The 15,513-nt window shown below is 32.9% G+C and overlaps 1 protein-coding gene across 1 annotated transcript; it reads left to right on the top strand.

Moving 5' to 3' along the window:
• The first annotated feature begins 2 nt into the window (after positions 1–2).
• On the top strand, positions 3–10,786 carry LOC106710269. The gene is made up of 9 exons (XM_014502283.2): positions 3–2,729; positions 2,887–3,048; positions 3,448–3,666; positions 6,256–6,410; positions 7,120–7,345; positions 7,506–7,686; positions 8,692–8,798; positions 9,463–9,579; positions 10,250–10,786. Exons 1-9 carry the CDS (start codon positions 162–164, stop codon positions 10,355–10,357), a joined length of 3,843 nt encoding a protein of 1,280 aa, XP_014357769.2. The 5' UTR covers positions 3–161; the 3' UTR covers positions 10,358–10,786.
• Positions 10,787–15,513: the final 4,727 nt, after the last annotated feature.

Genomic DNA, 15,513 nt, shown 5'->3' on the forward strand with positions numbered 1-15,513 from the left:
TGGCTGCTTTATGTAGTTTGTGTTCGTCTCACTTTACCGAATTTAATGTGAATTATGTAAAATGTAATACAAAATGTGTGTCGTAATTAATGAAATTATATCATAATAAAGATTACTATACAAAAAAATCTCGTACATTGCCATTATCATTATAAACAGTCATGTCGACTGAAAGAGCTGCAGAAATAAAAGGCAATGAGATCGATAAAATCAAACGTCGTCATAAACCTGACGACACTGTTATTGCGACAGTGATAAATAGAAGTAGTGAAGATACAATACCTTATACAAAAATGGAGGAAGAGGATGAGTGCTCCGGAAAACCTACGGATCTATGTTTGCAAGGAAACTCTCACTTGATGTCGAGTACAACTAGCAGTTTAGCTGATACTCCAGGAGATTCTGGTGTTCTGTGCCTCGATAGTGAAGCTTCCGAAGCCACAAGTCAGGCGCTCATGACTCACAGTCTTGTTGGAGCAGAGGAGTTAGCTTGCGATAGTATTTATGATGCATTACCTTCATGTTCACAAGACATGATAAAAAGTACCACAAGCAGTATCATGACCCGCAGTGACATAGATAACCAAAATGTAGGTCGCGATGATATTGTTCCTGAATTACTTGTTGAAACAAACAAAAAACCACCAGTATATGAAAATTTACCTGATGTTGTTTTAAAAGCCTTAGAAAGTGAAAAAGTCAGTACAGAAGAAGTAAGAAAGCCAGCATTGAGGACTACGGAACCAAAGAAGTCATTATCTGAGGATATAGTATATAGAAGAAGATGTAGAAAGAAGTCACAAAGTGGACCTAGTTCACAAAAGAAACGTGTTTCATTCCATGAAGACATTCTTAACAATACTAAAACTGATAACATTCATATAGAGAGAGGTTTTATATCATACAGACCAGACAATTCTCACTGTGATAGATTTAGACAAAAGAATACAGTTGCCAATGATAGATTTTCATGGTGTGCCTCAGGTGACCAAGCCCCCAAGTTTGCAGCTGATGTTGCTCAACAAACCATGTCTGATATACTTGGTTATGGTGATTCTAAACATGACAGAAGTGGTATATTTGAATACTGTCAACCTAATGAACCAAGCAATGTTAATGCAAATAAAGACAAAGACAACAATAATATGACACCACATAATGGAAAACTGTATGGTTGTGATTCGAATAGCTCCGATTCTAATTTTAGCTGTGACTCTGAATCATCGTCAAGTGACTCTTCATCTTCACATTCCAATAAAACGGAAACATCACCCGTTCATAGAAAATGTGATAAAACTCAAAAGTCTTACTCGTGTGATGAATTTTCTAATAATGGTCATGTAGCATTCATGAGAAAAACATATTTTTCTGAAGCTGATATAGATCAAAACCATGATAGAATGAAGAAACCTTTAGAAGTGTCACAAAGTCCTATAACAGTTAAGTCTGTGCTGAAAAAGAAGCGTTATATAACAACCAATGTTGTTGAAGAAAGAAAACAAAACAATAAAGTACTGAGTTTATTGGATGCAAACAACATCCTAGACTCTCTGAAGAATTTTTATAGAAACTTTAATTTCAATTTTACACCTGAAAAAGGTCTTCCAGAAACTAGTTTTGAGATAAACAATGTTGTTGAAGCTCTACCATGTGATGTTAATCAAAACAGAAATTTATCCAAAAGCCTTGATTCCGGATTCCAAATTGATGATGATGAGGATTTTGTGGAAATCAATCTCAACCCACAACAAAATGTAGAAAAGCCTAAACAAATACCAAATAGTTCCAAAAATCCTGTTTCTGGAGATAGGACTCCTAATGAAGGTTCACCTCGTCACAAACTTACATTAAATATGAAAGCACAAACTGATAAAAAACTTGTCAACAAAGCTGATGCATTCCCACCTTTGAGCAAGTATGTTGTTAACTGTGAGAGCACAGTTTATGAACATAAAGGTGTATCATACAGTTATGTTCATGATACATTTCAGACAGCATTTGATGCACCAAAAGAAACATTTGTTCCCATACCTGAGACTACACCGGTTATGGAAATTGTTACAAGTGCTAGTAAGACTGAATTGAATGTGAAACAAGGTGATGACACAGCCAGTAAAACTTCAACACCAAAGAGGCAGTTTAATAAAAATGTTCAAGATGAGACTGAACAAAAGAATGGGGTATCAAAACACTTGTCCTCACCTAAGAAACAAAATGTGAACAGATATAGTCGAAAATTTGCATCTACTGTTCAGAAAAATGATGATACAACACAAGCAAATAGTGATAACTGTTCAAATACTGATAATTCGACATTAAAAGGCGCCGATGATTTAAATGATGAGTATTTCGATAGTCCGGCGAACCAAAAGCTTCAGACCAATAAGTCTGCCTTACTCAATAGGTATCTAAAAAATGTTTGCCAAAAGAAGGACCTTGAACTTAAAATCAGAAACAATAAGTTCTTCCAATTCAAATTACGTATGGAAAAAGAATTTCCGAGTATTATATTTCCCTTTAAAAATGTGTCAGAAACATTTCCCGTGTCTGCTGAAAGGATGTCCCGTCTCATACACAAAGAGGTTGTGGAGAACAAAAGGCTCTCTGTTCGCTTGCTGACAGCCGACGAGCCGTCGTACTTTGACAGCTTTGAAGACAATGTCGCTATTGAATGCAGTGAGAAATTAAGATTGCAGCTATTTTCATACCCTAATGAAACATTGAATAGGGTATGTATTAGGTTTTTCTTTTTTTTATGCATATAACAACAAAAATAACCTTTTGCTGGTAGCAAAACCTATAAAAAATCCAAAAGATGATGTTTTGTTTTTGCTATACCTTATAAATCTTTTATTATTATTTATGTAATAATTTTGTTTCTTATAGATGATGAAAGTACAGTCAGCTTACAACATGGACGATGGTTCGTGGACACCTCTATTGGTGTTCATCACAGATTATGCATTGTATGTAGCGGACCTCAAGCCTGGTGGTACTGAATACGAAATCTTATGCCGCCTACCTCATAATGAATTGGATGCTATTGCAGTAAGTTGCTTTTTTAATATGTTAGGATATAGGCTTGAGCATCAGTGGTTCAGGGGTTAAGCATTGGACATATAATCTACAGCTCGGGGTTCGATTTTTGCTGTGTACTATTGTATTTTTTGAGTTTCGAATGTTGTGTTTTCTTAACGTTCATACAATTTGGGAAAACTTCGTAATACAACCTTCACATATCTGCAAAGGAAATTCAAAGACGAATGTGTGAAATCAACCCATACTAGGCCAGCGTGGTTGACAAATGCCTAGTCGACGTTTACGTAGAGCAGGCTCCAAGTTTCTTAGTAGAGACATGAGCTGGTGATGATAGATATAAACTACTTGTGACATTAGTTTTATGATTTCATGTTAATTTATGTATTTCATTGAATTATTCTATCACAGGTGGGTCCAGAAGCTCAGTACATCCAAGTAATAGACATAGCTGGTAATATAGCGTGTTCAGTTGTGACCGCGGAGGGTTCGCTGGGCGCTCGACTGGCGTCTTCGCTGGAATGGAGCGCGAGAACCTCGCCCCTGCGTATAGCTCGTCCTCCAGCCATGCTACCTCTTACTTGTAGACAGCTCGCTGCTGCGGTGACAAGGAAACGTCACGAGAAACGGGTAAGGGAAGCAATGTTACTAATAAATGCGAAAGTTTAGATGGATGGATGTTTGTTACAAAGTATCTCTGTAACGCCTCAACGGATCTTGATGAGATTTGGCACAGATGTAGAATATGATCTGGAAGAAGACATAGACTACTTATGAAGTTTTTTTTTTAATTCCAATCGGATTTTTGGAAATATATACTACTTGTAAGAGTTGCCTTGCACTAACATAAATTGAAGAAAATAAGTATGTTGTACAGACACTTCAAATGTGATTCTCAGTGTTTTAATTTCTTTTTCTGGCATTCTAAAAGCTATATAGTAATTAACATTCTAAATGGTGTTATCGTACAAAATCTACGAAAATGAAAGCGTAACGAACGCCTTTAAAGGCCACATCCGTAACAGTCTTATGTTTAACACTGGTGTAGGCCCCGCCATATGAAGTAAATAGTTTTTTAACAGTCATTTAATCACGTTCCATACCACTATTATTTTTTCGTATAGAAGTGAGTTTACCAGATAAGTCAATGGCAGTGAGCGTGTTGAATCCGCAATAGAAATTAGAAAAATCATATTACGCCTGGAGTAATTTATATGACACATGATTACATTCCGTCTCTACTTAAAAAAATTACTTTTGCCTGACGTGAATGGTGCTAACAAAGAATCAGATAGAATCATTAATCTCTATGGATGGACAGATTGTTGCTTGAAAATGACAGATTTTGCTTTGGTCCGACTTAAATGCGTCTGTTGATGTTACTGACAGTTAATTATATCTCTATTATTAGTTTGAATTCTCAACATCTGAGTCATCGTCAAAGTACCTACCGAAAATCAAATAGGCACAAAATACCACGGCTTTTATAGAGACGTTAACTTTTTAAAAGCCCAATTAAACACATTTTTGAGGAATGCTTCAAGCTTTACAATAATTTAATGCCACCGAAAGTTTAAAGTAGGGCACCGACTCGCCATTTAATGAACCCCGATAATTTGTATAGCGAACACTTGAGGGTATGTAACCCTAATGAGGTACAAAAAAGGTCAAGAATATTACGTCTTTTACTATTTTTTTACCAGAAATTGTGGTATCAAAAATAATTTATTACGTGTTTCAAATGAAAATGTGCTCGTTAAACCTCGATCACAAGATTGCACTCATTTTTTTAATACAACATCTTTTCGGCAGCTTTTCTTGTATATAGCCGATCGAATGTGAAATTCGTAATCATATTAGGCATATTGTAAACTGACAATTGTCAACTGAGATACTAATTATTTCCTCAGTTCTTTAGAGATTGGGATTATTTCCATTTCCTACACAAAAATGAGGTCAATACACTTTTACGTAATAGCTGTGAGACAATAGAACTATGTAATGCATTTATACTATGAGGAAGTCTAACAAGTTACCACTGGTGTCAACTCAGTTCTTAGTGCTCAATACTCGTTTTAATTAAAGACATAATACAATGATTAGTTTATATTTTATTTATGTTAACTACTAACTCAATTTAAAACTTCTAGATAATTTAAAAAAAATATTTGGTCCCAATGTCCTATAAAATTTGAGAGTACGCTAAAAGAAACGAAAGGAAGATATGTACTTTCTCTATTCGTAAAATTCGTCTCTTTCTTATAAAACTGCGTACAGAACATTCAAAGCAATTCACAGACGCATAAATCACTAGCAATTCTAATTCAAGCAAAATAAATACTACGAACGTATACCCCTTGCCAAGAAAACACCGTATATAGATTTATTATTCAAGTATAATATTAGAATGGCTATTAGTCCACTGGAATATTTCCTTGTGACTCACGCTACGATGACTGTATCCCACTACATGCATAAATTGAAGGAATTATAGTCTGTGCTGTTATTGTTTACGGAAATTACAACGTGTTTAAAGATAAAGATATAGTAATATAGTAACCGTCTTTAAAATAGCTAGCTTCAATAAATCAGTCATTTCAAAATATTGTTTTTTTAATCTGAATTTCAGTTTTTTTTTTTTTTGTTAAAACCTGTTTTAGATCGACGTCATTGACTCGCACATTCGTATATGAAATGTATTAGATAGATTTTGGGGAATGTTATCTTTAAAAAAAAACTGGTGGTGTTTTGTAAGACAAATAAAACAATACTTTTTACTGGTCGTTACAGTTGTGAGATCAGTTAAATGCGATTATTGTTGCTATACCGCGACCTCGGAGTGTGGGTCAATGTAACGGAGAACGTCCCATGGCCCTCGAAATTAAGTTACGAAATGATAAAGATATTTGTTGTATTTTACTATTCATATTTAGAGAGATAACTTATATTATAAATGAGAATTTTTAGATGGATGGATGGATGTATATCGATTCGTATAGATGTAGAACACCACAGTCTGGAAGAACACATAGGCTACTAATTAAGTTTTTTTGTGGGCGACAGCTAGTTACATAAAAAGGTTTTCGTACACAAGACAATTTAAATCTTACAAACTTGTTTTATATAGACTATTTAGGCAGTTTAAACTTACGATAAGAATGTTCGTAGTCATTTTGGTAGTTTTTCTCTTCTTTATTAATAAAAAATGTAAATGTTTAGATTCCAGATATCTTGTACTACGGACGGGCGTGTTCCGGTGACGCAGGGGACAGGCTGATCGAAGCCCCGGGAGCGTTTGCCCCGCCGTTGGAGGGCTACCTCATGTGCAGGACTGACAAGAGCAAACGATTCGAGCCCAGCTACTTCTTACTAAGGTAATAAATGGCTAGTTACGTAATAGGATCATTGAAAAAAATGTAACTCGAGATTTTACGAAGCAGCATTTACTTCGCTATTTTAGCGATATCAAATGGACGTTTGTTTTGTTATCTTGTAATGTAAAATTAATGTAATAAGGTCGAATTACAGTTAACCTTATGTACTGAATACAGTAAATAATATAATGACTGACATTAAAATTGAGGTGAATGTCCACTGGTATGATAAGACGTGTTATAAAAATACATTGTTTATTACTATAATAATTAAGAGGTTAAATTACAAATTGAAAAACAAACTTTTTATATAACCAAAGTATACGTCAACAAAGTATTTACTTTTATCTTACTTATATTATAAATGCGAATGTTTAGTTGGATGTATGTTTGTAGGTATCTCCGAAACGGTTCAATGGATCTTGATGAAATTTGGCACAGATGTAGAACATAGTCTGGAAGAACACATAGGCTACTTATTAAATTTTTTCATTCCGCGCAGACGAAGTTGCGGGCGACAACTAGTTGTACATAAATTTGGGAAACTTTATGTTTTATATGTTACGGTTTGATATGTAAATTAAGGTTACATCTGAACCTTTCTTTTTTGTCACATCTTCCTTTGTATTTAACTCCATCACATCCCTTGTATAAATTTAGTAATTATACACATCATGTGAGCCACTATAACAAGGCCTTTTAACACCAGAGCGGGCGTTCTCCACTGGGGTCCACATTCACCGGACGGCACGTCTCCCTTGCCGCACAACATCGCGCTCCGCTCTGTAGTAGGAGTAAGACGGCACGTGGACTCATCTCGTCGTCCTCATTGCTTCGAAATAGCACTGGGAGATGCCAGCCGACTGCTGCTGGCAGCACCAGATGACCCCACCGCGTCTTCATGGCTGCAATCTCTGCTGCTGCATGCTGCACAGGTAATAGATCCTCACAGACTTTCAGGAGTTTTTAAGATTTTATATTTTCAGTTTTCCTTCCTATTGGGAATAAAAACTACCCCCTTTTTTGGAATACTTGACTTACAATGGCTTCAAAAACCCACGATTAACCTCTTAATGAGAGTTTATTTTATGCTAGGCTTTAGAAGAGAAGGATGGCGCTAAGAAGGTGGATCCTCGCGCTGGTGGACCTCCTCCCGCGTGTACAGTGCTGGTGACTGCCCACGAGGTGGTCAGTGTACGAGACACCCTCGACGCCGCTTTTGTCGCAGGAGCAGCTGCATATCTCAAAGACAGAGGCTCAGATGCATTGCTCAAAGGTAACATACTTCACAAATATCTATACATCTCTGAACATAGTAACAGTCGCGTAGAATACAATTTTAAATAATTAAGTGTCGTTTAATAGTCATCTAAATAGTCGCTTAGTGTAGGTTTCTAATACTAAATCTACACTAAGAGATACCCTTATTGATAATTTAATATCTCTGGATGTGACAGCTAGAGAAATACTATCTTACTAATATTATAAATACGAATGTATAGATGGATGGATGGATGAATGTTTGAAGGTATCACCGGAATGACACAATGGAACTTGAAGAAGTAGAACATAGTCTGGAAGAACACATAAGCTACTTATGATTTTTTACAGACAGAATCGCGGGCGACAGCTAGTTTTTTATATTTAATTAAATGTATATGTTAAACCATATAGAGATATAGAGGTTATTGACACTATGTTTGTTACATGTTTTTATATATTTACAAAGTTATTAAGATAAAACATAAGTTTAACGACATTATTTATGTAATTTACTGCAAGTTATATATAAGGTTAACAACACACTGTAAAAATAAGTACAATTATGTAATACTTGCTTTTGACCGCGACCCCATTCGCGCGGAATTAAAAAGACTTAATAAGTAGCCTATGTGTTCTTCCAGACTATGATCTACATTTCTGCCAAATTTCATCAATACCCGTTGAGCTGTTCCGGAGATACCTTTAAACCAGGGGTCCCCTTGGGGTCGATATTGAACTTAAAGCATTGCTAATTCTCACTCTTGTCTTCTATTGACCTAAGTCAGAATGAAATAAAAATAATAATAATAATTGATCTTAAAAGTAGATAATTTGGCCATGGGGGTCTGTGGTAACGGTTCACTTTGGAAAAGGGGGGTCACTTGTTCAAAATAGTTTGGGGATCCCTTCTTTAAAGAGATATCCATCCATCTAAACATTCGCATTTATATTAAATAAGAATGTTATCACTGTAGTTATAAAATTTATAGCATTTTTAACAATTAAATTAAATTTTCAGAGTACATAGAAGATATGAGAACGGACATTGAAATCTTGGCTTGCGGCTCCATCAAAAATCTTACAGCATTCAAGATTCCAGATACCGACGAGAATTGGTGTTGTTTGGTAAGTTATTGATGTATTAAACACATATTGTTGCCTGCGACTTTGTTTGCTTGGAATTAAACTAGAAAATAATATTTATTTCGTTGCTAATCTATTATTTCAAAAAACCTTTTAGCATTTTAGCCTATGCTCTATTTTATAACGGATTGCAATTAAAATCTTTAACCATAGACAAAGGACAATTTACGCAAAAATTCTTGAATTAGAAAAAAATCTCAATATTAGATACTTTTTTAACAATATTACATAATTTTAACTTACAATTTTCACAAAAAAATATAAAAGAAAGTCGTGTTAGGTACACTATAACTCAAGAACAGCTCAACTGATTTGTGTGAAAATTTGTGTGGAGGTAGCTTAGAACCAGGAGACGGATAGAGGATACTTATCCTGTGTCCTTTTTAATTCTATTTAAGTATTAATTTGTATATACTTGAAGCTAGCTATCGCCCGCGACTCTGTCCACGCGGAATTAAAAAACCATTAATAGCCTATGTGTATTTTCGGATGTTTTACATCTATGGCAAACATCATCAAGATCCGTTGAAACGGAGATATTTCAACAAACGAACATCCATCCATCCATCCAAACATTCGCATTTATAATATTAGTATCGCTGTTTAGTAAATTTGTACATTTGATATAGTGAATGTTTTTTTATAGGAGTGGAGCGTTTGTGAGGCTCGTGAACGTGGCGCTGGTCTGGCGCTGGTGTTGGCCAGTGGGAACGAACTGGAACGTCTCATTGCAGCACTGGAATACGCATACTGCAAACTAACTGTAAGCACAAACCATTGTGAATACTAATTTACACCTTTTAGTAAATACTTAAGGAACAAGCTTTATCAAATAATCTTATATATATAAAAGAAAGTCGTGTTAGTTACACTATTTATAACTCAAGAACGGCTGAATCGATTTGACTGAAAATTGGTGGGCAGGTAGCTTAGAACCAGGAAAAGGACATAGGATAATTTTTACCCCGTTTTCGATTTTTTTCCCGCGCGGACGGAGTCGCGGGTAAAAGCTAGTTTTATATAAGTGATGGTAAATAAATACACTGAATCATCATCATCAGCTCACTATACATCCCCACTGAGGGACTCGGAACCTACCCCAAGTTAGGGGTGACTAGGTCATAGTCAGCCACGCTGGCACAGTGTGGGTTGACTTCACACATATCATTGAATTTCTTCTCAGATATGTGCAGCATCACGATGTTTTCCTTCACAGTTCGGATAAATGTACATGTGTAAATCGAAAAACACATTAGTACATGACGGGATTCGAATCCAGGACCTGCAGATTACAAGTCAAGTGCTTAAACCTTGAGCCAACGACACACAAACGGAATATTTATGTGAAATTACTACGTAACAGCCTTTGCAATCATAATTTTTAAAATTGTACATTTAAAAACGTTTAACAAACATTAATTGTATTTTATTAGAGCGAGCCGTTCCCATTGAGTGTGGTAGAAGCTTGCAAGTCAGCGTGCAGCATCGCACATAGCAAGTATGAGGCTGCATGGGCACATATGTTGCCCGCACAGCAATAACTACAAGTAAAGACATATGTCTTATACGTGTAGGAGACAAGGTAAGACACAATTATGTCAAGTAAGACACGTATAAGACAAGGAAAGACACTACCAAGACACTTCAGACACATATAAGACAGATACATGTATTAAATGTAAACCGACAGTAACTTACCAAATGTATAACATATGAGAGATATGTTAAATGTACAAAAAAAATGTAAATTAGATGGAAAAAAATGTAATCAACATAAATATGCAATAACTAGGATTTTTTTCATTAATATTCGTAGAAATTGTAACATCAATTGATTAATGTTACAATCTCTAATCAATGTTACAATTTTTAATTAATGTTACAGAATCTAATCGATGTTACAATTTCTAATGATGTTATATTTTAATAGGCGAATGCTGATAGCTACATATAAATGATGCTTTTCAAAGCCTAAAACTGGTCTAAAAACTGTCAACGACAAACGTTACCTGAAAATTCTCGAAATATATGACTCTGGCAATATGAAGTTTAAGATCATAGAACTAATTTTTACCACAAATGTGACAATTGCGTTAATAAACGTGTTTATTAATACTCAATAATCGCATAATATCTTGTATATTTTATGCCAAGCCTTTGTTAAACAGAGGCAAAGTGTTGAGCACAATTAATTCTAATACGTAATAATTAAACCGTTACAACAAAATTGCAAAGAAATGCTAAAATATTAAAATTTAAAATCATAAAATGTGGCAAAAAATTGCTTAGAAGCTTGACTTAATTTTCATTAAATATTTTTAACGTAATAACTTGTAATAGTTTACAGGCAGAATTATTTTTTGTAATCCAAATTAAAAAAAAACTGTCAGAAGTGAATGTCATAGATTAAATAATTTTGTCTTTTTTTTTAATCTGTGCAATTTTGTTGTGACATTAGCTTTTTAAATATCGTCATAGAGTAGTATAATAAAGCAGCGATATAACGTCCGGCTGCGTGTAGTTAGGCGGTTGAAACATTCGTAGTATTAGGTTATGACAATGATTTATTTAATTTATAATTCAATGATATTTAATCTGTATGTGTTATTATTATTTATTATTAATATTTTGTGTGATATATAATAGTCATTTGACAAATAAAGTCTATATATATAAAAATAATATGGGGTTTAGGAAAAAACCCAGTGGAATTAGCATCTATGTATTATTTGCTGTTTTAGAGCCTTTTTATTGCCTACATTAGATTATTCCAGTCCATCTATCGAAGTGTGCATTCCAGTAATGGTTAACATTTTTCGATTTGTAATCCAGCGATGAATTCGAACGCTGGACACTGGACAATTGGACATCATAGAAAGTCCCTCTAATTATACAAAGAAAATAATTGCCTTTGTTACTATTAATTACTTCTTCATTATTTAACGTAAATATGGATATAATACTATCTTAATATATATTATATGCATTATTATGTATTTAATGAAACTTAATACGATGTCTCAAAAATACATTGGTTACCTTCAATGCCCTATAATGATCTCGGCAACGCGTAGACTGTTAATATCGAATAGGTACCTATTTATTTAAAAAAAAATCTAGGACTATAATATCTAAGTAGTAAGTCATATGTATTCCACATTTACATCACAATTTAATATTTAGAGGCTTAATATATGACAAATAAATAAACGTTTGTACGCGAGTACGTAACGTATTTGCGTGTTATGTGCGATGTCTCTTAAACAACCGGTATATTGTTATATCTATTATTTCAAACAGGATGAGAGAGATATATGCTTTTGTAAACGTTATTAGGATGTGTGAACTACGGTTAAGTTAATATTTTGTATATATTTAAATTGCTTTCCTACTTTGGGTAATTTAAATTAATAGACAAAATGTGTAATAATCTTATCTTTATTATGATATTAGATGAAAACTTATATCTTGATAGTTCTGGAAATTATAGGCAACTTATGTCATCTCTGATCACTCTATTGAGGTTATGTAGTTGTTTATTTGAAGTGGAGAAGGAAAAAGAACCTGTTCACTCGAAAGTTTTGAAGCAATAAGACTGCTTTGAGTGATATCGCTGGCTTGGCTTGACAATTTTAAAATTTGATAATACGAACACATTGTTCTGTTCGCGGAGCCTTTTGTAGCTTTATTTATTTTAAAGCTAATTTTAATGGTTTCGTTGTTTTTTTTAAATTATTGACTATAATCGTCTTCATAGGCTCGTTTAGCAGACGATGTTTATTTTCTAGACATAACAAGGTAATTAGGTCGGAATTTTTTTAAGTACGATGTATAATAGTACAAGGATACTTGGCCTGGTGAGGGGCGCAGTTCTCGTGGTTAATTCTCTCAGAAAATATGTAAATACATGGCCATAGAAAATGGCATAAAAAAAGAAACATGATATGGCAGCTGTAGTACGAAAAAGGTTTTGTGACAATTTTTGATATTGACAGGAGGGCCCTAGTGAACCATCATAATTTATTTTGGCTTACACCCACCGGGTCAAATAACGTTGTTGGTCTATACTTGTTAAATTATATCACTTATGACAGTTTGTTATTTTTGATATTCGTTCCTAAGTAGGAAGTGTTCGTTGTTCTGACTAAACGAGCCTCATATTATGACGATTTTTTTTTTTTTGGAAAGTTGCTTGTTTTGGTAGATTGTTGTTATCAGGTGGGATTGTGGTTGCAATATTTGGTAAGTTGTCGTGCTAGAGCACAAGCACTGCCTCTTTTGTTGTCCCGTGAGTTTACATCGACGTAACATTCACATAAAACATGTGATAGTAATTTTTGAAGAGATTACAATGTTTTCTGTGAATTATTTTAATAGTGGCAACTTAAGATTAGAATAAGTGAGTTCAATTTTGTTAGCTTAAAGGTTGTTGGCTTATATAATTTCTAAATTTTATGTATTTTTATGTTTAGAAAGATTACTTTTACCTGTCATTTTTGTACTGTAAAAAATCAATAATCTATATCAGGTATCGTGTATTTGTATTATCGGGCTATTGTAAGAGCCATGTGATATTAATCTATGTTTAGGGTAGGATATTGAAACGAGCGTGCCTCAGAAGCCGGACCTTATCTCTTTTCATTAAGGTTCAATTTCATAAATCATAACTTTCGATTCCTTCGTCGTCACTTTTTTTTGCATAATATAATTAAATAATCTTAAGGATTAGTTGTTTTTTTATACTTTTTTTACGGTTTTCTTTTTTTAATGGTTGTATTTGCGTACTTAAATGATAAAATACAAGAATACTATTACATTTAGAATAATAATAATAAATGTTATAACGCAATAATATTATTATGTTACAAAGTTTAATGATTTATAGAAAATTTCTTCTGAGGTATTTTTACGCGATCTTTAGTGAAATTTTTATTTTACACAAGCAAAATTAATTATATCCCAGTGATTATTTATTTATTTTAATTTATATTCGAATTGAAATTACTTGATGAATTTTAGCCAAAATTTTGTTTAAAGACGTGTTTTTTTTTTAATGTAATCTATGATTGTATTTCTACTTGTATCTTGTTCGTTTTAGTATGAGTTTTTATGTCCACAGAAATATATAAATGTTACATAATTTTTTAAATAATGAAATACTTTTTAAATTATTCTAATAGAATTTATTAAAAAAAAACTCAAATGTCAGTTTTAGAGTGATATGTAATACGAAGTTTTTTTTCATCGAACCACTAATTTGTTCAAAGTATAATAATTAAATTGTCCCTATGAAAAAACTTATGTCTATATTGCTCAAATTTTCATACATCCATACATAAAAAACTCATACTATAACGATCAGTGAACAATGTAATTATGTGTGTGTAAATGCTTCGATAACTGTGATTAGTGTTGTGTAAGTTATTATTTAAGCATAATAAGTTTTTGTCGATGTTTTTTAGCTTTCAGTGTTTACAAGTTTTATTGTTCCTTATGTGAAGATAATTTTGTATATAATATACAAAATGATGATCTATTAATTATTATTATTCCATTCTATAAATAATGGACAATTGGATATTTATTTAAATTGAGATTTTTCAAGCTTTCAAATAAAATTGATATTACAGATTTTTTTACAATAAAAATATTGTACGTACAACCCAAAGGCTATGTTTATATGTTTCTTGCCTCTTTTTGTATTTGTCTTGTATTTGAAATAATAATTTCCATTATCTTGAATTGTAGCATGTGAAGTATTAATAAGAACAATAATAAATATTTATAACATACATTATATTGTAGGAGCAAATATAAATACAATGTTACAAAATTTAATGATAACATAAATATGAGGAAAATGTTACAATTCCTTGCACGCACAAACTGAAAGACATTAGTATGTCATGTGACTTTGTAATGTGTTGTAACATTTGTCATGTAATTTTGTAACATGTTACATTGTATATTCCATGTAGATGTTAGTCGCGTCGGTTTTACAAGCAACTGTAATCAAATATGTTTCCATAATCGAATATATGAACTTCACAAAATTCTTGATGTTTCATTTAAACCTATGAACTGCGAGTGATTGTTTAAATGTACGTAAATTAGATATTTTTTATTTATTTTTATTTTATTTATTTATTTATTTCATGTAACATTAAGTAGATACACATATTGGGAAAATATAACATTCGTTTTTTTTTATTTACAATTTTTTTATGTTATGTTAAGTTAGTGATTTTTTTTTTTCATTTATGGTTTTAGAACCTGGTTTTTTCTCCAACAATTTTAACTTAAAAATATGATGTTAACGCGTACCATATTATGATGTTTCACAATAATTTGTAACAATATTAAAAGTGGGTAAACAACTTTATAGAAGTAAAATATTAAAATGCGACACTTTATTTTAATATAGATCGAAACCTGTTTATTTTACATAGACAACGTAAACACACCTCCCAGTCACAACCAGTTAGCGGGGACTGGAAATGTTGCATTGCCGAGATTCCATAAATCTTTCTAGAAAATCTTAGACAAGACGAATAAAAATTAACAGTGAAATTAAAATGCTATTACAGAAAGTGAAACCAATCAATTCGAATAATTCTTTCTGCGTTAACAGTTACGACTCTGGGATTATACCAAATAATGGCAGTGATAACCTCAGTTTAAGACTAGTTAATTAATA

Source organism: Papilio machaon, chromosome 15 (assembly GCF_912999745.1).
Source record: "Papilio machaon chromosome 15, ilPapMach1.1, whole genome shotgun sequence".
NCBI classification, from domain to species: Eukaryota; Metazoa; Arthropoda; class Insecta; order Lepidoptera; family Papilionidae; genus Papilio; species Papilio machaon.